Here is a 23,518-nt window from a genome sequence, read left to right as displayed (position 1 = left end):
CTTCGCTATCCTGGGGAAGTCTGGTATGTATGTTCGGTAATAAGAGAGGAATCCAAGCATCCCTCGCAAATCCCAGCAGTTGTGGGCACTCTGTTCTTTAATGCTTGTACTGGGGCCACTTCCACTGGGTCCATAGTCTACCCTTCATCAGACACCACACGTCCGAGGGACTTTTGTATAATGTAGTAATGTAAATGAAAGGTTGATTATTGAAAAAAACATGTCACTTTTTGTTCATCCGTGTTTTGATTTCCAAACGGATATGGATTGAACGGAAGGTACACAGATTTTGTGTGAACCTTTACCATAACTTGGGATTTATTTACAGACACAACCAAGAGTACAGCTGGAGCTGTTGAACCTTATTTACAGAGATTCATCTTGCAAGAACCGACAAATGGCGGGAGACTGAGGGCATTTTTACATTTTCCTTCAAAACTCAAGTTATCTTTTAACATAAGAAACATATATTTGTGCTCTTACTTACAAACCAGTGTATATATTTTTACTAATATTGAAAATAATATATTAAATGTAATGTTAAAAGTGTTACAGTGGTTTGGGGCAATAGTAACATTGAAAATTAAGTAATATTAACCCATTAAATCCAATACACAGACAAACTAAAGGAACTTTGTCTTTTGCAGATACAAATTTTTTGTCAATTAATCTCGTATGATATCTAGCAGCACCTATATTAGCATATGTTGTTCATGTTAATTTTTAACCAATAACTTAGAGATAACATTCATAACAACATAGCATGTTTCTGATTGGAGTCCTACAATTCAGGCCCTAACTGCACTCAATACATTTATTGCTTTGACATGCAAGAATGATGACCCACCCTCCACGTCCCTCTAGTTTAAAGAAATAGCCTCATATTTAAAAACGAATGTTTTTTTAAAGGAAGCAAAGTATTTTTGAGTATTTGTTTGAGAAATTGTGTTTCTGTCCACAGTGTCTCTCCCTCATCATTTTCACATTCACTTGCACTTTGCTTAAACACTCACACACACTTCAGAGTCACACCCAGTCTGTTGCTACGGCGCTGTTGAGGTGCAGTGTGTTGTATGTTGGTGCAAAGATCAGTGATTCATCTGCTGATTGGCACTCCCTTGGGGTGTTTCCATACATGTACATTATGCAAGAGGCTTATCATACTTTCTCTATATATAGAATGTTGATATATGAATCTATATTGCAGAGAGTGGTCGGAGCTTATTCAGTTCAATATGTACATCATGTTTTACGGTAAATCATGGTCACTTCTGAGTCTAGCCAACCCCCCAGAACAGCAAGGCACCTTAAGCCAGCTATTCTCAACCTTGGGGTCGGGACCCCAATTGGGGTCGCGAGATGATTTCTGGGGGTCGCCAAATCATTTTGGAAGTCAGCTCTGTCTCTACTGTGTTAAAGTGTTCATGTGTTAATGTGTTTTAGTCTATTTGGTCATTTTGTGTGCCTTTTTTGGTCATGGTGTCTTTTTTTGGTCATTTTATGTCTTTTTTGGTCGTTTTGTGTCTTTTTTGGTCTTTTTGTGTCTTTTTTTGATCATTTTGTGTCTTTTTTTGGTCATTTTGTGTCTTTTTTGATCATTTTGTGTCTTTTTTGGTCTTTTTGTGTCTTTTTTTGATCATTTTGTGTCTTTTTTTGGTCATTTTGTGTCTTTTTTTGGTCATTTTGTGTCTTTTTTTGGTCATTTTGTTTCTTTTTTGGGTCATTTTGTGTTTTTTTTATGTCATTTTGTGTCATTTTTGGTAAATTTGTTTCTTTTTTGGGTCATTTTGTGTTTTTTTATGTAATTTTGTGTCTTTTTTGGTCAATTTGTGTCTTTTTTTGGTCATTTTGTTTCTTTTTTGGGTGACCTGAACTGTGCATGAGATTGTGTTCAGTGAGCGGGGGTCGCGGACAACATGCATGTTAAATTGGGGGTCGCAACTCAAAAAGGTTGAGAACTACTGCCTTAAGCAAGCACACAGGAAGAGCATTAGGCTTGGATCCCAATTTGACATCATGGCAAAACAGTGGATTTTCTAATTTTCGGGTGCATCACAAGATGCCAGTGGCCCAGAAAGAAATTTCCCATTGACTCACATTACTAAAGAAATGTTTGGATATTTTTTTTTTTTTTTTTTAAACGTCACAACCCCCCCACGAAAAAACCCTTTACTAGCAGAATTTGATCTGTTATGTACGATAACAGTTAGAAAGTTTAGAAGAGCCCTAAGATTAAAATGTTTTATTCACATTCAAGTTAGCGGAGCACTAAACAAGAAGCAGCCGTCTTTAGAGCGCATGTGCCCAATAGATGCGGAAGAGCTGTGAAAGATCTGGATATTTTTATGCACAGAAGTCAAACTTCTTGGCTTCATGCACCAATGTGCAATAATAATAAGCAGGAAGGTAAGCAGGTAATAAGCAGACAACACTGTATCCACTTCTCCTCATACATCCATGGCTTTAAGGCCAACTTCCTAGTCTGTCATGTGATGCCATTGGGCATTCCTATCTATTTTTATTGTGAAAGAGGTTTCTGTAAATCACCAGATATTTTTATTTTTTTTATGTTCATCAACTTCCCAGATTCTACACGGTAACACTTTACTTGAAGGTATCGTCATAATAGTGACATGATACTGTCATAACTGTGACATGACACCATCATAAACGTGTCATAAACATTATGTCAATGTCATAAACGTTTATGACTGCTGTCATTAAGTGTCATTCAGTTTCTAGCAGTTTTGGGTATCTTGTCAGTATTCTGTCGAACATCTATGACCAAGTGCTAGAATTGGTCTGTAACCTTGCACATGTAATTATAATAATCATTATGCCAACTTGCCATAAACACAAATATAGAAACATATTTTGTTTATGTCAAGTTGCCATGACAAAGACATTTTCTGGTAATGTCACTTTGATTAAAGTCAAGTTGTCATAATCAAGACAACCCAAGGAATGTCAACTTGTCATGACAAAAACCGAATGACACTTAATGACAGCAGTCATAAACGTTTATGACATTGACATAATGTTTATGACACGTTTATGATGGTGTCATGTCACAGTTATGACAGTATCATGTCACTATTATGACGATACCTTCAAGTAAAGTGTTACCTTATACAAGCCTTAAACAAGCCTTACTTAAATTATTGTTTCCAAAAAGTTGTAAAGTTTGCAAAGAGCCAAATCCAATCCAGACTTATTTTCCTTCATCTGTTCATGTGAATGAACTTAAGACTAAGTATCTCGGTATTGGAGGTGATTTTAAAGGAAACAAAAGCCGAAGATCCAGATCATTTTATACATGCGAGTTGAGGCCCCAGGGGAAGACCCAGAACACGGTGGAGGGATCATATCTCTCGCTTGCCTGGGAACGCCTCAGGGAAGAAATGGACGTTGTGGCTGGGGAGAGGGACGTCTGGAATGCCCCGCTTATCCTGCTGCCCCCGCGACCCGGCCCCGGATAAGCGGAGGAAAATGGATGGATGGATGGATTTGAACTTTTTTGGCAACTTTAATAGGAATGAAGAGGGCCCGCCTCCAGTGCTGTAACCAGTTCTCTTTTTAGCTCTATGGTCCTAATCTTCAGTTTTCCCACTTGTCACTTGACTTAGTTGCTTGCTAGCACTAGCATGAGCTAGCAATGAAAAAAAAAACCCTACGTGCATAGTGTCCTCGGGTTCTAAGTCAGAGCCCCCCCTCACTCTTCATTAGCTCGACCCTCTCGTCCATATATGGTCACGTCTTGGCCAAACCAATTGGCCAAAATGCCAAACTCAAGGCTTCAACATTGGTTACTTGATTCCTGTGGTCTATGTCTAGTGCCATCAGGTTGAATGCACTTATTGTAAGTCGCTTTGGACAAAAGCTAAATGACATGTAATGTAATGTAATGTAACATGTTTATCCAAACACCAAGAGAGAGGGAGAGCATACTGTATGTAATTGACTGATAAGATAATGGGTTTTTAAACCAGTTCAGTGTGCAATATAACAACACACACACACACAAAATTCCTCTAATCTTGTGAGCTCCAAATATACATTTTGTAGCCAACTGCTTCTTTCCTCAGCACAAAAAAAAAATTGAAATTGAATTTTAAAAAAGCAAATCATTACTAGAATGCAACCACACCCTTTGGAAAGAAAACGGACTTGTCATGATGAGAACCAAAGCATATGTCCTCACCTCAGAGGAGTTCCCTCCTGTCTCAGTATCTTTATGAGGACTTCCACACGCATGTAGATAAGTGACTCATGTTGATGATCTTTTTATGATTTGTGAACTCCAGTCACCACCTACAGAAAGTTTACGAGTAAGGGTATTTTTATGTTTCATTTTTACGGGCTGCCAAGTAAAAACAAAACTGCTTCTTTATTACTTTCAATTCTTTCTTTTTTTAAATTTATTATAAATGATGCACATTTATGTTATATGACTATAGTATTTAGTTGGCCAATACATGAAATGTCATCAACACAGCGTCACTGTGAGCTCGAGAATTTCCAGCATTCATCAAAAGCACTTTGCACTCACACTTGTTCAAACATGAGAAAGTGCAGAATGTGACTGCTGCCATTTATTACACCAACGTGACACAAAGGGAGTCAAACCATCAGAATAGCTCTAAGGCCAGAAAAGAAAAAGAAAGAACATTCTTTTGATACACACCCTATAATCAAATACTGGCTACAGTGTACCAAGAGTTTCAGACTGGATTACCATCTTCACCCAGGCCCCTGGGAACCTGGGCCCCTGGATAAGGCTTTGTGGTCATTTGACTTATTCAAATTCAGTGTAATCACATAACTTTCATAACAACAGTGACTTAATAAAGCTGTTTGTGTCTGTGTGTTTAGTGCTGCCATAACCTTCTATGGCAGGTCCTTTAAACATTCCACCAGTTGGGCTAACTTGTGGATATTTTAGATTTTGACAAATATATTTCATAGGGTTAAAACTAATTTAGGATTTACAGACAAATTTTAAACAACTGCACATGCCACATTACATTGTTGATATCAACAGTTGGCATTTCCACAAGTAAGAATAGAGTTGTATTTTTAATTAACTCGGATTGTAACTAGCCAAAATGACATTATGGATAAGACAACTTGAAATAATAACATGCCAAAGTTGGCGTATAGTGATCTGTATTTGAGTTTGAATTGAAGTCAATGGTACAAATGTACTTGTTTTCTTAAGTTGGATATATCTACAATATCTACAATGGCACTACTAAGATGTTAATTGTTGATATCAAGACTTTACATTTTGACTAATTAGAAGAATTGCTACGACTTAAAATGACATTATGGCTTGGAATGTTCTCTTTGCGTAATCAAAAGCAATTGTTGTTATCTTCAATTGCTTTCAGGTACTGATTAAATGTTAAAAGGGCTTAAAATCAAAAACTGGTTGGAAACTTTTCTCGCAGCCAAACATCAAGCAAGTCCAACAACACAAGACATACCAAGCTAGCTAATATGATATACTAACGTTATTTCAGGAACAAGAAGACAAGCCCATTTATTTCGCAACGTTCTTGTCAACAACTAAAAACAAGTCCAAGATTATTACTCTTGTCTTGTAGCCTCTTCTTCAGTTACTTTCTCCTTTTCTGTAGCCTTCTCCTTCTACGCCACTATGCATAGAAAAGTTAACAAACACAATATATTTAATTAATAAAAACTGAAAAACTTAAAACTTAAGTTAATAATCAATTATCTGAATTCTTAATTATGCATTCTGTTTTAATTTACATTTTACATGGCATCCAAACTTTTATTAAATTTGGGTCATGCCAAAAACATTACCACTAGAATTACATTGTTGATATCAACAGTTGGCATTTCCACAAGTAAGAATAGAGTTGTATTTTTAATTAACTCGGATTGCAACTAGCCAAAATTACATTATGGATAAGACAACTTGAAATAATAACATGCCAAAGTTGGAGTATAGTGATTTGTATTTGAGTTTGAATTGAAGTCAATGGTACAAATGTACTCGTTTTCTTAAGTTAGATATATCTACAATATCTACAATGGACATTTCCACTACTAAGATGTTAATTGTTGATATCAAGATTCTACATTTTGACGAATTAGAAGAATTGCTACAAGTTAAAATGACATTATGGCTTGGAATGTTCTCTTTGCGTAATCAAAAGCAATTCTTGTTATCTTCAATTGCTTTCAGGTACTGATTAAATGTTAAAAGGGCTTGGCGGAATGATTTCTCCTCAAACATTGTATTCCCAAACTCCAACATCGGAAAGGTGTGGGTGGAGGAAGCTCCAGACAATCTGGCAGAAAAAAAACCTCACCCTACATGCCTCGTAAAGATAATTATCCACAGTTAGGGTTTGTTTGTTTTTCAACTTTCAACTAAAATATATATCTATCCAATATGTTTAATTTTCATATTTAAAAGCCAAGTGTCTTGACTGGATGCCTGTAGTGGCTACAAATGGCTGTGAAGCAAATTAAGCAATTTTTCTCTGATGTCCAGGCTACAAATTGTGTTTTAACATTGACTTAGGGAAAGTATTATGTCAGAGAGGATAAACACAAGCAGAAAAGTACAAACATGCCATCAATTTACCAATCAAATATCAAATCTGTCAAAGCTAAATTCCTGAGTTTACTAAAACTATATACTGTATAAAAGAAGCAGACATAGCCTCCGGATCTGCAAAAGTGAGGTCACTGCAGAAATGGCTTAAACCTGCATTCTTTCTAATGGCCAGCAGGGGGCGACTCTCCTGGATGCAAAAAAAAGTCAAGGTTAATAGAAGTCTATGAGAAGATGAGCCTGATTCCCACTCCATTTATTACCTCGGTAAATATTTTCCCAATGAGTTTATGGTTTCAATCTCTATGGTTTCAAATATTCTTCAAAACACCAATATTTGGGAAATTTTGGTTCCATTTAGACTAAAATAGACAATAAAGCAGTGTATGTGAGATCTAAATTATCTTAACAAACACAATATGATATAATATATGATCTGAATTCTTAATTATGCATTCTGTTTTAATTTACATTTTACATGGCATCCAAACTTTTATTAAATTTGGGTCATGCCAAAAATATTACCACTAGAATTACATTGTTGATATCAACAGTTGGCATTTCCACAAGTAAGAATAGAGTTGTATTTTTACTTAACTCGGATTGCAACTAGCCAAAATTACATTATGACTCTCCTGGATGCAAAAAAAGTCAAGGTTAATAGAAGTCTATGAGAAAATGAGCTTGATTCCCACTCTATTTATTACCTCAGTAAATATTTTCCCAATGAGTTTATGGTTTCAATCTCTATGGTTTCAAATATTCTTCAAAACACCAATATTTGGGAAATTTTGGTTCCATTTAGACTAAAATAGACAATAAAGCAGTGTATGCTTAAGGGTATAGCAACAGTGTTTCCCGTGTTTTCAATTGGATTTTCTGTCTTCAACCCTGTCACAGCGTGTTTTCACTTCAAGGAAAAGTTAATTGTAACATTTTTGTCACCTAAAAATGTCTTGTTTAGCATTTTGTTGTACAAAAAGACACTCTAAGCCGGTGACAACAGGTGACATCAGTCAATGACTGATGTCGTATCCTGCAGGCAGAAGGTAAATGGTTTCAAATGGGCTTACACTTGCAAACAAACAGCACAGCCCTTTAAGACAATGATTAGATCTCACTTTCACAGATAAAGCTCAGCAGTGTGAGCGTCACTGATGATGGAGCGAGTCTCTGCTCAAAGTGCACATGGAAAGTTAAATCAGCCTGGTTGCTATGGAAAACAAAGTTTAACAACAATTTTCTCTGTGTCTAAGTAACGTGTAACAAACATGATGATGCTGAAAATACAAGAAGGTAAAGATGCCAAACTAAAATTGCACATATATTATCTCTGTTTCTATAACTATTATATTATGGCATGAATGAATAAATCAAAAGTCAAAAACATAGTATAAATTCATTTACAATTACAATCACCTTGCTAATCCAATGTTACTGTATCATACAAATATATAAATGCCAAAACGTACATACTGTGTGTGTGTATATATATATATATATATATATAATCCAAGAGAGTACATTCTGAAAACCTTTATACTGTATATATATATATATATATATATGTATATATATATATATATATATGAGATAATCCAAGAGAGTACTTTTCTCTGAAAAGGTGAATCCATGTGATCAAAGTATTCTTTTTATTTATTGATGGGCACCCCCACCCACCATGTGAACTGCTGAGAGGTCAGAAACACACACACACACACACACACACACACACACCCAGAGAACACACCCTGTCCCTATCGATCACAGTTACTTATTTACACATTTTGCAACATCAAGTAATGCAGCAGCAAGCATCATGCACACCACCCACCCAACACATCCACCCTGGTTTCCACACATCACCCCCACCCTCACCCCCCGCACCTCTGACCATGGTGTCCCACTATATAAAGTCCTCAGCTCCGTCCTTCTGTCTTCCTCTTCTGCTAACCAACAGTTAGCCATGGGTACATTAAAGTTTCTAATTCTGCTCTTATGGATGTGTGGCTGCAGAGCTGGAGGACAGGAGCAGCACAGGTGAGTCACTGCCCCTAAATATCATGCTTAATCACTCTTTTTTAGATTTTTTTTTTTTATACAAACACGTTAAAATTAAGTGTCAGTTTTCAATCATGTGGAAAGTAACATATTTCTAAATATGACTAAATTCAATTGTCAAAAGGGTCAGTAATTAATTCAATTTAATCAATCCGCATTGATTTTTTTTTTTTGATACGTCAAAATATTCAATGATCTCTCTTTGATCAGATCCTTATATGACTAAGGAAGATGGTTAAAAAGAAATTTATGTTTCAGAACAAGACATTGCCTTTACTTTTAATAATGCTATCAGTATTCCTTAATTTATAGATCATTTTTCTTTTGAATTTGAATTTGTTAAGTCTAAGATCTATTATTGTACTGTTCTGTTCTCCATATTTGTCTGGGACGCCCTTTAAAATGAGATGATGCATGTCATAATGGTTTATCGTGAGATAATAACATTTCGGAGAATGAATTTTGTTGCAAATTATTAAAATCTCTGCATTTATCATCACATTACTGATTCAGAAGAGTGCCGACCACATTCCTGAGTATGTCTAAAATCCTGCCCGCGGCCCTGCATTTCTCTCGTCCTCAAGTCGGTAGTTGTTAGATTGTTGTTTCATTCTCTAGTTGATTCAACTGAAGCTTTTCAATCTTTAGTGTTTAAAAAATCTTACCTTTTTTTTCTCAGACTCTCAAATTGGGACCTGCTGTTCTGTGGTATCAGTGTGAATCCCTATTAAATCCCCATAAAGATAGTGCTTTAGTAAGAGTGAGTTTATGGGGACTTTATTGTCCTAAATTATGCTTTTATATGATGCCATATTACACAGAGGGCGGTGGTGACAGTGTCCAGTTTTACGCGTCCTATACAGCTCTCACATGCTCCTGCATGATGTTGGTTTTGTCATGTTCCTGTTGACGGACTATTGACATATAGGATTGTTCAATAGTTGCACTTGTTTCCTTCATCTTTAATTACCTCTGCCAAGGATGTTATGTTTTTGGGTTAGTTCAGTTTGTTTGTCTGTTTATCAGCAGAGTTATAAAAGCCCACTGGCCCGATTTATATGAAACTGGATGGAAACTAGAAACATGAATTATTTGGTACTTTTATTTACATTTCCAATAGGGCATTTAGCCTTCGGCCCTCTGTGGGTGCTCTTCTGGATACGTATTAATGTTAACTGCCCTTTAAATAAGAGTGCTTTAGATAAACCTACACTTTACATTTTAGCCATATTGAAATTCTTGTATCTTATATTTATATCATCATAATCTTATCAGAGTTATAGAATGGCACTCAGAGGCCTGTATCACAATGTTAATAAAAGTTTAAAATAAATAATTTGTGTGTTGCCCTGTGATTGGAACCAACATCAAAATTTATTGGGTTCTCCCTCGGGCTACGCTACACCCTTTCCACCTAAAAATTGAGCCGGTATTTTTCCATATTCTAGCTGACAAACAAATAAATAAATAAATAAACAAATCAAACACCAAAAGCATAACCTCTATGGTGAAGGTGATAATTCAGCCTTGGTAATGTTTGGATATCAGTGTTATACATCAAAAACAATAATCTAAATCTGTTCATGTGTCTTTCTCTATTTTACAGCCTGCAGAAAACACAAAGAGATGAAGGTGGGTTGGTTTTAATCATGCAATAAAATCTTTATCTTGAATCAGTGATATGTGAACATACAGTATGTATAGGTTGGTTGGCATGCTCCCACACGGCTGAGACAGTAGCACAGCACGTGACTCTATGGCGCTGTCCTTGGCATGAATGTGGACTTTACCTACCTCTTTACAGCTTCTTATCTTCACTATCCATAACCAACAAACACTGAGACGCTGTGCAGATGTGTTAACGCAGCCAAAACATACACACAGCAGCGCACTACAGAGAGATACCAGTCCTCGATCTAAGCATCAAAATCACTGTAAAATCACTCCGTTAGAAGAAGTGGTGGCTATGCTAGCATAGATGCTAACATTACTAGCCTGAGGTTTCTCCACGCTTGAGCACATTGACAAAATCCAATTAGTTTCAAAGTTTCTATCTTTCAGTTGTCATGACAGCAATACGTTTACATACAAGGCAGCAACCATAGACTATATATGAGAAGTGGAGGTAGCAATTGTGACATCACCCATTGGTTTGTGGACACAAATGCTTTGAAGCTTTGAGTTTGGCATTTTGGCTATTGCCATCTAGGTTTTTTGGTGCCAGAAGTGAGCAGATTTGGATGACTTCTCATCCAAATATGGTGATTTCTGTTTCGTGAAGTTATCAGCTAATGCTAGTGAGCTGGCTAGCTTGTTTAGCAAGGTGCAGAATGAACAGCCAACTTACACCTTAACAAGGTATTGCAGTTAACTCTCGTTAACTGAAAACATTGGAAAAAAGGAACACCATTGTAGTGACTTTTCAATCACAAAGGAGCCACTCTGCATTATCTTCTTTTTAACTCTGAATAGGACCATGATTTTAAAAAATAACATCACGCTGTCTTGAAGAAGACTTGAAACAAGCGATTAAGATCATAAACTCATTAAGGAAATGTTTATTATGGTAATAAATAAATAAATAAATAAATAGTAAAAACTAGGGTCAGTCTCCTTTTTGCAATCAGTGGAGTCGCCCCTTGCTGGCCATTCAAAAGAATGCAGGTTATAGGAACTTCCACATTGGTTTAAAATTTCAGACCAGGAAATTTGCAAATGTTTTGTGCCAGAGGTTTCACCTCTCAGGGCGACATGCAGACTGTCTCTGATTGGTGGAGGTTCAAGCTGTGCATGCTACTTCAGACACCACCAACGGCTGAAAAAAGGTCTTCTAGTGAAATTAAATTACAGACAGCAGTCATCCATTCATTATCGTATCTTAGACTGTCTCAGAATCCTTCAATGTAAGATCTTTCTAATAACAACAGTTTACCACAATGACCACAGATTGGTTGTAAATTATATTACATTGCTATTCTTTACCTAATTGACCTCAACCGATTAATTTGTCTTCCCGTCTGTCTGTTTGTGTTTGTGTTTGTCCAGCAGTAGTGATGGCGTCCTGTGACTTTAACCAGGACAGTGCACCATTTTGCAAGTTCAGTCAGGACAGCACTGACAATGGAGACTGGACGAGACACAAAGGTCCAACCCCAACACCTGACACCGGCCCAAGTGGAGATTACCCTAATGGAGGTCAGTCCTGAATGCATGGCCTATTTTAAATGTTCAATTTCTATACAACAAGCTCATTCTTAACCAGACCATAAATGAGGTTGATGAAGATTCCTAAGATGGAAACACAGAATTGTGACTCTTCACATAAAAGTCTTCTTTTTTGTCTCAATCTGCCTGCAGAGGGTTTCTATATCTACCATGAGTGTGACAATGTGGCTAATGGACAGAAAGTTCGTCTGCTGAGCCCTGCTCTCTCGTCATCAGCCTCTCAAGTCTGTGTTCAGTTTCGATACTACATGTATGGAGCAGACAATAACAATGTGTTGAGGGTTCTGTCAAAGAGGCATGGCAGTGAAAGCGAGGTCTGGAAGAAGACAGGTATCCAGAGTCCATCCTGGCTGAAGGGTACTGTCACCGTGTTCAAACCCAGCAGCCAGAGCATCAATGTGAGTATTAGCAGATCACTGTAGATGTTGCTTTAACAATCACAAACTGGAATCATAGAGTAAGAGAATAGAAACTGAGATTTTTATTGATGTATCAAGTTTTCGCTTCGTATTTTGTGGTGATAATGTTTGCTCTGTGTCTCTATAGATTGTGTTTGAGGCTCAGAGAGGCTTCAGTTCGTCCAGTGATACAGCCCTGGACAACATTGTCATCACTGAAGGAGCATGTCCCTGTAAGCTTACACACTAACACTCAAATACCACCACAAAAACAAATACTGCACTATCTTTGATTGTCCAAATGTCTTTTTTCACAGCTTGTGTGTCTGGCTGTGACTTTGACGTTATTGATGACCTGTGTGGATGGACGACTCAAACTGACAATCCTGATTTGTTTGGCTTCGAACAGTGGAATGGGCAAACAGACACTGAAGGCAGTGGCCCTAATGATGACTTCTCCAAACCTGGCTGTAAGTGGTTCTTCTTTTCGCATATCATGTATTTGGTAACAAAATGCATCAGCGCATGTACCATTTGCAAGCTTAATGTTAACATTGTTCTTCTCCAGACCCTGGGTTCATGAATCAGTGTCAGAACCTTCAATATAAACATGTTTATTTTTTATCGAAATGGCAGTTGTTAATTTTGGCCCTTCTATATGTAGTGGGCCTCTACATGTTGATGGACTCTTTTGAGGCTGTCCCTGGAGAAACGTCTCAAATTAGAAGTCCTGTAATGACCCCTTCCTCTGGATGTCTGGACCTCACCTTTCACTACTACTTGTACGGCACCAGCACCACCATGGAGCTCAGTGTCCACACCATCACCACAGGTAGACTGCAATTTATCATAATGTACACACAAGAACACAGAGAGCATGAAAGTGTCTGTTTCACTTGAACGTGTTACTTAATTTACCAGGTGGAAGCCTTGGACCTGCTCTCTTCACTGTCAGAGGAAACCAGGGTCAGGGCTGGAAGCCTGCAGAGGTCCGGTACGTGGGAAATGCTGCAATTCAGGTAATTATATAATTTTGTGTGTATGTATGTATGTGCATATGTATGTGTGCTTAGGTTTACAATAATCTTCTTTTCACATTTGTTTGTTTTCAGTTTGTGATCGTGGGAACCTTTGGAGAAACTCCTGAGACGGACATTGCTGTTGATGCTGTGTGCGTCATGGCATGCACAGGTAAGAAACTGACTATGTTCGATAAAGTAATTTAAGCTACTCTGCACCATAAAAAATATGTATGATGTGTCAGTGAAAGATGTGTTGACAACACACTATTTTTCCATTATAGCACTGCCAACAACTCCTCTACCACCAGTGACAACTCCTAAACCACCAACTGCCGGTCCATCAACACCTAAACCACCAACTGCCGGTCCATCCACACCTAAACCACCAACTGCTGGTCCATCCACACCTAAACCACCAACTGCCGGTCCATCCACACCTAAACCACCAACTGCTGGTCCATCCACACCTAAACCACCAACTGCCGGTCCATCAACACCTAAACCACCAACTGCCGGTCCATCCACACCTAAACCACCAACTGCCGGTCCATCCACACCTAAACCACCAACTGCCGGTCCATCAACACCTAAACCACCAACTGCCGGTCCATCCACACCTAAACCACCAACTGCCGGTCCATCAACACCTAAACCACCAACTGCCGGTCCATCCACACCTAAACCACCAACTGCCGGTCCATCAACACCTAAACCACCAACTGCCGGTCCATCCACACCTAAACCACCAACTGCCGGTCCATCAACACCTAAACCACCAACTGCCGGTCCATCCACACCTAAACCACCAACTCCCGGTCCATCAACACCTAAGCCACCAACTGCCGGTCCATCCACACCTAAACCACCAACTGCCGGTCCATCCACACCTAAACCACCAACTGCCGGTCCATCAACACCTAAACCACCAACTGCCGGCCCATCAACACCTAAACCACCAACTGCCGGTCCATCCACACCTAAACCACCAACTGCCGGTCCATCAACACCTAAACCACCAACTGCTGGTCCATCCACACCTAAACCACCAACAGCCGGTCCATCAACACCTAAACCACCAACTGCCGGTCCATCCACACCTAAACCACCAACTGTCGGTCCATCAACACCTAAACCACCAACTGCTGGTCCATCCACACCTAAACCACCAACTGCCGGTCCATCAACACCTAAACCACCAACTCCTGGGCCGACTACACCAAAGCCATCAACTCCGAGACCAACAACAACTAAGCCACCAAGTATGCCATGTCCCTATCAAAGTTTGGTTCAAATATAGGATACTAGTGAAGGATACTTCATTCAATAATTTCTTTCTTTCTTTCTTACATTTGCTTTCATCCATTTTTTATCAACAAAATTCTTTTCTTTCTATTGTACAGATCCATGTCCTCCTAATGCTGAGTATATAGAATGTGGTCCTGCTTGTATCCCTACCTGTATGGAACCTTCCACCAACTGTTCTGGTTCCTGTATCACTGGCTGTTTCTGCAAACCAGGATTTGTCTTCAAGGGACGGCGCTGTGTGCCACTAGAGAAATGTGGCTGTCTTGATGACCATAATAATTATTACGAGGTGAGATGTCCAGTTAATATGTCCATATGCATACAGTCCTGCTATATAATATCCAGATTCATGTCCATGTCCATCGTGGGGATCAAAGAACAGATGATGTCATACCCTGTACAGTCTGTAAAGCTATTTGAGGCAAATCTGTGATTTGTGTTTCAGGGCTCCATAAATAAAATTGAACTGAATTGAAAAGACAGTAACTAGAGGATTGAAGATCTACTATGTTATTTGAGTGGCACACTGTACATTCTGCCAATATTAATCCCTTGTTTAATTTTGTTTTAGCCTGGCGAGATTATATTTGGAGATGGCTGTTCAAAGCTGTGTCGCTGTGCAGGGAACTACACCTTGGAATGTGTTGATAACTCTTGTGACCCCACTGAAGAGTGTCGTGAAGTCAATGGTGTTGCAGGCTGCTATCCTAAAGGTAATAATGTCTGGTAAAAGGTCAAGGAATTGCTAGAATGATTTAGTTCTAACAATGTGTCGTCCAACCACATCGAAAGGCAAAGGTTTTTTAAATAGTTCCTAACAGACACACTCACAAGCAGTCTTCCAAGTCTGCCTTCATAAAGATAAAATATGGACGTAGTCTCCGTGAACTTACCCAAAGGCTTGGGGAATTAGCTTTACAGACCAAACAGGGGTTTTTTTTAATACCAGGCTGTAAACAGGTTGGTTTTTTTTGCTGTAGGTTTGGGCATTTTAACATGGATTCGAGGATTGACTCATTTTGGAGACAACCTTAAGTGTCAGTAGAGGAATTGCAGTTTTTGACACTTCCGCGTTAGCTTAGTTGTCAGCCCCAGAAGTGAGAAACGTCTAACTGAAGTTGTCCATTTTACTACAAGACACACCCCATTTACTATCTAAAATATCCCCTTAGAAAACATCCAGTATAACCTACTTTTATCCAAACAATGATCTTTTCCTAGACCTAACCAAGACTTGGCCCTGAACCTAACCTAATAGTTTTTGTGCCTCAACCTTACTAAGTAGTTTTGGTGCCTAAACCTAACCAAACTGGTACTGTTTATGAGGCATGTCATGTAGTGAGTGTGTCCTGTCAAGATCTCCAATCCAAACGACAGAATTGACTGTTATATATAACGACATATGAGCGTTTGTCAAAATGAGCCTTTCACGGCTCACGGTACCGCGGATCATTCTAAAAAGAAGCAAACACGTCATTACACATACACCACTTACAGTTCATGTTTGTAAAAAAGAAAGCCAGGGAAGTTACGTGAAAAAAGAAAGTTAAGTAAAAAAACGTGCATCACAAACTCGGAGCCACGAAAGTTATGTAAAAAACAGAAGTTATGTAAAACACTGAAGTTAAAAAAGTAATTTACTTTTGGTTTAGACACGGGACACAAACCCTGTTCTCCTGGGTGAAAGTCCACCATTTGTTCAACTCATCCACCTGTAGTAATGTGCATATTTCCATGTAACTGACCATACTGAGACAGTTTGCTGACTTTATTACTCTTCTTGTGCTACTTTTTGTAATATATTTTACCATTATCATTTTACTTTAACTCTCACAATGATGGCTGCTGTTCAGCAAAAGTTATACATCTCGCTTGAAATTGAACTTATTTCATTCCAGGTCATTTCTGCTGTATTGTATTCTATAGATACTGGAGTTTAATTACTGAAGTTCTTATTCTAATCTGTTTTAACTACTGGTCCGACCATTAAAAAAAGAAACAAACTGTTAACATTCATTTTCCATGCCTCAGGTACATCCTCATGCATTGCATCCGGAGATCCCCACTACACCACCTTTGACAAGCGCAAGTACAACTTCATGGGCAACTGCAGCTATTTGATGTCCGGACCCTGCAATGATACAACTCTGCCATACTTTGAGGTCCATGCAGACAATGAAAATCGCTTTAACAGGCCTGACATCTCCTACCTGAAGGCTGTACATGTATATGTAAGCACAGTGAAGATCTCTATCCTCAAAGGCGGCACTGTGCAGGTAAGAAAAGAAACGGAAACTCATGTCTTCTAACAGACAGCTTGGCAGGGTGACAACAATCACACTATTGGCATATCAATGCAGAGCTGTTGCTCAGCAATGACTTGACAGAAATTGTTTTTAGCAGGAAATTTTCAGTCACTATTGTTATTGTTATTGTGGCTTTAGAATGTAGCATTATGTACATTAAGAATTCTTTTTTTTTTTTTTTGAACTTTTTATATAACCATTTAAATAATTTTACATAACATTTCCTGACAGAATTTGAAGTAAGAGACATCACAATAAACATCCTGAGCATCATACAAGAAAAAAGCGTTAAGACATTACAATAAATAAATTAAATACAGAAATAAGTAGCTCTGACATAACATAGTTATAAAGTTAGTGTTAATCTTGTAAATAAATAAAAAGAAATAGTTGAATATTCAGACAATCAAAGAAATAAAATGTCAGAAGTATTGATAATTATGACAACAGGCAGAGTAGACAATATATATAATCTATATATCATTGAGAATTCTTAATAATTGACAGTTTCTATTTCCTCAGTAAACCTTTAATGTTATTTGCATCTGCTTTCCCCACACAGGTGAATAGGACGAATGTAAACCTGCCAGTGACTCCGGCCCTGGGTGTCTCTGTGTTTAAATCAGGAAAGCACTACACTGTGTCCATGGACTTTGGTGTGACTGTTCGTTATGATGGAAACCACTTCATGGATATTAAAGTGATCAAAGAGTGAGTGAAGACTGAAAAGAAATGCATCTCTAATTGAATTGATGCTCTCACCGCCACAAACTGCTAACTTATAGATTTGCTTGTGATCTACAGTTATAAAAACAAGCTGTGTGGACTGTGTGGAGACTACGATGGAGATTCCAAAGACGATTTCCGTAAACCAGATGGGTCACTGACCACCAATGCCAATGATTTTGGACAAAGCTGGAACACGGACCCAGAGTGAGTAGCATACATACTTCTAAAAACAAGCCATTATTTAACATATACAATTATGTAGTCTTTTATTTTTAAGAATATTTATTTTGAAATGCCTTTTTGATAAATTTCACATTGAATACATTAAGTCGACATACTAAACAAAAGGTTACCTAAAAATCACCCCTTCATTATAAGAAAAAAACAAGGACAAAAACTCAATAACTGACACATGCAGGGATTCTCTGACTGGCTGTCTGTGTTGACAGGTGTAATAAGAAACCCAACACCACCATCCCTGAATGTGAAGGAGAGCAGGAACTGTATGAGAGCTCTGGATACTGCGGCATGCTGCTGGACAAAAAGGGTCCTTTCGCTGTGTGCCACGCCAAAGTCAACCCAAATGTAAGTCACAACACACACACACATAGTACACATACATATGATGCAGTTTACATAATATATATACAGTACAGGCCAAAAGTTTGGACACACCTTCTCATTCAATGCGTTTCCTTTATTTTCATGACTATTTACATTGTAGATTCATCGAAACTATTAATGAACACATGTGGAATTATGTACTTAACAAAAAAGTGTGAAATAACTGAAAACATGTCTTATATTCTAGTAACCAAAGGGTGGCTACTTTGAGGAATCTAAAATACAAGACATGGTTTCAGTTATTTCACACTTTTTTGTTAAGTACATAATCCCATATGTTTTCATTCATAGTTTTGATGCCTTGAGTGAGAATCTACAATGTAAATAGTCATGGAAATAAAGAAAACACATTGAATGAGAAGGTGTGTGTCCAAACTTTTGGCCTGTACTGTATATAAGTCTGTGAAAAATCAGAGCTCCACTTGGACCACCCCTATCAAAAAAGTATGTAAACACCACTAGAAAAGACAGAATTAAGAATTGTTCTTTAACTCAGCAAACTCTGTGTGTGTGTGTGTGTGTGTGTGTGTTCAGAATTACTTCAGGGACTGTGTGTTTGACCTGTGTGAGCTGGATGGAGCCAAGCCCATTCTGTGTGAAGCCATAGAAGCCTACGTCAATGAGTGCCAGGACCGTGGGGTTAACGTTGGACCCTGGAGGAATGAAACCTTCTGCCGTGAGTGTTGGGTGAAAGAATGGATGGGGATAGGAACTGTGGGTGGAGGGAAGAAGGGAGGGTAATATGGAAGGCATGTTGTAAAACAAAGCGGTTGTACATTGCATATATGCCAATGATTTACATTTCTAAATATGAGTTGTAATTAAATATGGCTATTTTTACATATAAGCCTGGTAAGCGATTTGTCTATAGCCTACACATAAAATAAAAGTGGTGCCATTTTCTCCATTTTCTCTTGATGATACGCTTGATAAATGCAGGCTCTGGCCCTTTCACTAACTCCAGCCTCCCATCCTCCTCCTAGCTCTGAGCTGCCAACCCAACAGCCACTATGAGCCCTGTGCAGACCCCTGTCAGGAGACATGTACTGGGAAACCTCCTTCCTGCAGTGGGCCCTGCTCTGAGGGCTGTGTGTGTAACCCTGGCTACGTCCTGAGCGCCGGCAAGTGCGTCAAGAAGAGTTCATGTGGCTGCACATACAACGGCCAGTATTATGAGGTATAGTCGACTGGTTTTGTTACGTTTCTTTAGTTTTAAACCATCATAGGAAAGGAGGAAATGGCCTATGATGTAAGCCTTCTCATGTTAACACAGTTCAAATGTGTGTGTGTGTGTGTGTGTGTGTGTGTGTGTGTGTGTCAGCACGGAGACGAGTTTTATTTGAATGACTGTAAGCAGAAGTGTAGGTGCAATTCTCCATCCGTTACCTGTGAAACCACTGAATGCCCCCCAATGCACGAGTGTAAACTCCAGGAAGGAGAGCTGGGCTGCTATCCCACCAGTAAGTTCACACCCACCACACTGCGAGCCAAGTAATTGAACTGGTTTACATCATAGTCTACGTACAGTGGCAGCATGATGGAATAAACAGTGTCATTGGTACAGTTTAACAGAATATGACGTAATATCTAGGTCCAAAATGAATGAATTTAAAACTAAAAGCAACAAATTGTGGTACATACTGATCACTAGTCTAACCACAGACTGAAAAATATGGAGGTAGCCACTGTGATGTCATCCACTGGTTTGTGGCTTCAAGTTTGACATTTTGGCGGTGGCCACGTTGGGGATTTTTTTTAGCCAGAAGTAACCATATTTGTGCAAGAGGGTGGAGGTGTAGAGGAGTAGGGGGTGGATAAGATGGTAATCAGCTGACACTATCACTAGCTAGCTAGCTTGGATAGCAAGGTGCATCCGTGATTCAAGCTAACTATAATTACAATAAATAATTTGGATGCTAATGCATCAAAAAATGTATGTACTGGAACAATACATTTTTAGACAACCAACATTTTTTGAGTCAGATGAACTGAAAACATAGACAACACCCTAAAAAGAAGTTCATGGCAATTTAAATGAAAATAGCCTCCCCCAGCCTAGAAATTCGGGGAAAGGCGATTAGCTACCATGCTAACAGCACTAATAACTTTGCTCACCTGTGCTCCCACAACTTTTAAGCTGTTTAGTAGTTTGTTTGATATTACAAATGTGAGTGATTTTCAGTAGCATGTCTGCACTTCTGTAACAATCTCATAAAGCTCAGAGCACAATAGATGTACTGGAGGGTGAAATTTGGGTATTCAGAAGTATTTTTGTTGTTGTTGTTGTTGGCAACAAAATCTCCCTAATGTGATTCATTCAATATTGACTGATGATTCCCCATACCTTCAGCTGTGTTGTACTCTGATGTTCTCAGGCTCCCAGGACTGTGTGGTTTCCGGAGATCCTCACTACAACACGTTTGACAAGAAGTTCTACACTTTCATGGGAACATGCACCTACACATTGGCCAGAACCTGCCAGAACAACACCGGTAGGACCAGGCTTGGGCATTTACACATATTTTATCTCAATTGCACCTGAACAGATGTTTAAAGTAGAACCTGATCAGTATATGTGTTAAGCGATATTATGGACCAGTATTGGCCTATCAGAGACTTATCAGTTTCTATGTCAGATATGTGCTGATATGACTTTTTTAAGCAATATATCATGCAGAAAACACTGTTTAGACATGGTATTAGCCATTTAGATTCATTTTTGATTCCTTACTTAAATGGTCAGCATTTGACTGAGACCTAACAGCTCTAAACGCATTGTCCAGATGCAACCACATTTAGAAGACACATGAACAGATTGCCTTGTGATCCTGCAGAATGTTATGTTCTCACACCAGGAGGTGGCACTGCAACTACATGATAAATAAAAGATAACCCCTATGGTGTCTAGTCTAACTCAGCCATATTTCCACGACAAACACAACTTTCTTATGTTGGACATTTTACATAAACCCACAGCAGACAGTGAACTGTGCATGTGCTCCCTGTGCAGGTCCTTGGTTCTCAGTGGAGGCGAAGAATGAGGAGAGAGGAGTAAAAGGTGTCTCCTACCTGAGGAAACTCTACGTCACTGTGAACGGAGTCACCGTGACCCTGATGAAAGCCAGGAAGACACTGGTCAGTATGAACATTTACACCTGTTTGTACTTTTACAAGCTGTGGGACAGCTGGGACAACAGGTGTTTGCGCCACACTCACACCAGCTGTGTCACGCTCTCTGTTTCTTAATCTTCTTTAGTGAAATTAGAACCCAAAGCCTGGTTCTTGCCATCTCCACCTTTCTATTTGATCTCATCCTTGTTTCTTGGCTTTTATCTATTTTTAATGCCATAATCCCAGAAATCCATGCGCACTCTTCATCGTCTCCTGTACTCATCCGCCCACAGATCAAACTCAGCGTCAATGCTCCGTCATCTTATCCAGCCAGGGATGTAAATCCCTGTGTGCTGGGTTTTTAACTCACATGTTAGATTTATAAAAGCTGAAAGGAAATTGGAAATATGCAGTGTACCTGTAGCTTCTGTTTTTTTGTAAATTTTATTTATGCAAAGTTTTGGATATATACAGACACATACAGTACAAGAAACATAGAAAAAACCCAACAGAGAAAAAATAAAATAAAATAAAAGTAAACAAACAGATAAAACAAAACAGAAGCAACAGACAGCCAGCCACCACTTACTCGTTAACGTAAAAAGAAAATGTGCACAAAAACATGTCGGTCCAACAAAATGCCCCCAATTGTCCGCTCATATGAAAAGGGCCAGAGATTGAGTCCAGGAGGCCCGAGCCAGAGGGGAACAGCAAAGTCTCATAACCCGGATACATATCAAGAAAAAATATATAATATATATAACATATATTTATATACAATATAATATAAAAATAATAATAATAATTACTTAATAAAATAAAAATAAGAAAGCAGTGCGCTCAGGTCCCAGTTTGAGGTTTATCTTTTCTAATGTATTCAATAAAAGGTCCCCAGATCTTTTTAAACCTATCATGAGAATTAGACGAACCTGGTCTCACAGAAATCCGTGAAATAGCCACGGATTTCGCTTAACTCAAAATCCGTGGAATAGCCACGGAATCGCTTAAATTTCTGTGAAACTGACACAGATTTCTCTACAATGCAAGTTAAAGACAGTCATATCCCGTGGCCATCCCATTGATATTTTTTCCTATTGGTTTGTTCCAAGTCACGTGACTTTCAAGGTCCCGGCGGTCAGAACAAAAAACATGGCGGGCAGTTCTCTCATTTTTAGTGAAAAAATTAATATTTTGATTCTGTTTCTGCATAAAAATGGATTTTGATCACATTTCTAGCGAGAAATATATGTTTTATTTTCTAAATATTCACTCAGTGAATGTACATAATCACTTTGTATGTTGGAATGGCCACGGGACATGACTGTCATTAACTTGCATTGTAGCGAAATCCGTGTCAGTTTCACGGAAATTTGAGCGATTCCGTGGCTATTCCACGGATTTTGAGTTAAGCGAAATCCGTGGCTATTTCACGGATTTCTGTGAGACCATGTTGAATTAGACATAGAAAATCGAACCTATGTAGCTTCTGTTTAACACCTTCTTTATGTCATGTTTTCTTCTCTCCTCCCTGCAGGTGAACGGACGGCGAGTGGCCCTGCCTCACTCCCCCTCTCCTCTCATGTCTATCAGCCTCGCTGGTCAGTACATCACCCTGCAGACGCCCTTCGGCCTCAAGGTGCGCTGGGATGGAAACCATTACGCTCAGATCTCAGTTCCCAGGTCGGTATAGAGGTCACATGGTCACCCTCCTCTTAGTGATTGCTTGGAATACTTTGCCTTTTTCTTATCTTTTTCATTTGTTGACACATACAGTACAGGCCAAAAGTTTGGACACACACCTTCTCATTCAATGCGTTTTTCTTTATTTTCATGACTATTTACATTGTAGATTCTCAATGAAGGCATCAAAGCTATGAATGAACACATGTGGAATTATGTACTTAACAAAAGAAGTGTGAAATAACTGAAAACATGTCTTGTATTTTAGATTCCTCAAAGTAACCACCCTTTGCTTACTAGAATATAAGACATGTTTTCAGTTATTTCACACTTTTTTGTTAAGTACATAATTCCATATGTGTCCATTAATAGTTTTGATGAATTTACAATGTCAATAGTCATTAAAAGTAAAGGAAACGCATTGAATGAGAAGGTTTTTCCAAACTTTTGGCCTGTACTGTATTTATA

The 23,518-nt window shown here is 38.6% G+C and overlaps 1 protein-coding gene across 1 annotated transcript in view; it reads left to right on the top strand.

Annotated features, from left to right (window-relative positions):
• The first annotated feature begins 11,638 nt into the window (after nucleotides 1–11,638).
• zanl (zonadhesin, like) overlaps nucleotides 11,639–23,518 on the top strand; it is a 43,972-nt gene continuing 32,092 nt past the window's right edge. Inside the window, exons 1-20 of the mRNA XM_059354612.1 lie at nucleotides 11,639–11,845; nucleotides 12,008–12,273; nucleotides 12,422–12,506; nucleotides 12,591–12,743; nucleotides 12,938–13,105; nucleotides 13,195–13,292; nucleotides 13,386–13,464; nucleotides 13,604–14,260; nucleotides 14,696–14,889; nucleotides 15,172–15,313; nucleotides 16,632–16,876; nucleotides 17,469–17,617; nucleotides 17,711–17,839; nucleotides 18,085–18,220; nucleotides 18,794–18,935; nucleotides 19,243–19,436; nucleotides 19,581–19,719; nucleotides 20,635–20,751; nucleotides 21,270–21,394; nucleotides 22,905–23,050. Coding sequence (XP_059210595.1) covers nucleotides 11,704–11,845; nucleotides 12,008–12,273; nucleotides 12,422–12,506; nucleotides 12,591–12,743; nucleotides 12,938–13,105; nucleotides 13,195–13,292; nucleotides 13,386–13,464; nucleotides 13,604–14,260; nucleotides 14,696–14,889; nucleotides 15,172–15,313; nucleotides 16,632–16,876; nucleotides 17,469–17,617; nucleotides 17,711–17,839; nucleotides 18,085–18,220; nucleotides 18,794–18,935; nucleotides 19,243–19,436; nucleotides 19,581–19,719; nucleotides 20,635–20,751; nucleotides 21,270–21,394; nucleotides 22,905–23,050 — 3,506 coding nt within the window. The 5' untranslated portion in view covers nucleotides 11,639–11,703. The remainder of the gene's footprint in view (nucleotides 11,846–12,007; nucleotides 12,274–12,421; nucleotides 12,507–12,590; nucleotides 12,744–12,937; nucleotides 13,106–13,194; nucleotides 13,293–13,385; nucleotides 13,465–13,603; nucleotides 14,261–14,695; nucleotides 14,890–15,171; nucleotides 15,314–16,631; nucleotides 16,877–17,468; nucleotides 17,618–17,710; nucleotides 17,840–18,084; nucleotides 18,221–18,793; nucleotides 18,936–19,242; nucleotides 19,437–19,580; nucleotides 19,720–20,634; nucleotides 20,752–21,269; nucleotides 21,395–22,904; nucleotides 23,051–23,518) is intronic.

Source organism: Centropristis striata, chromosome 17 (genome assembly GCF_030273125.1).
Source record: "Centropristis striata isolate RG_2023a ecotype Rhode Island chromosome 17, C.striata_1.0, whole genome shotgun sequence".
Classification (NCBI taxonomy): Eukaryota; Metazoa; Chordata; class Actinopteri; order Perciformes; family Serranidae; genus Centropristis; species Centropristis striata.
This window is presented reverse-complemented; position numbering and strand designations above follow the sequence as displayed.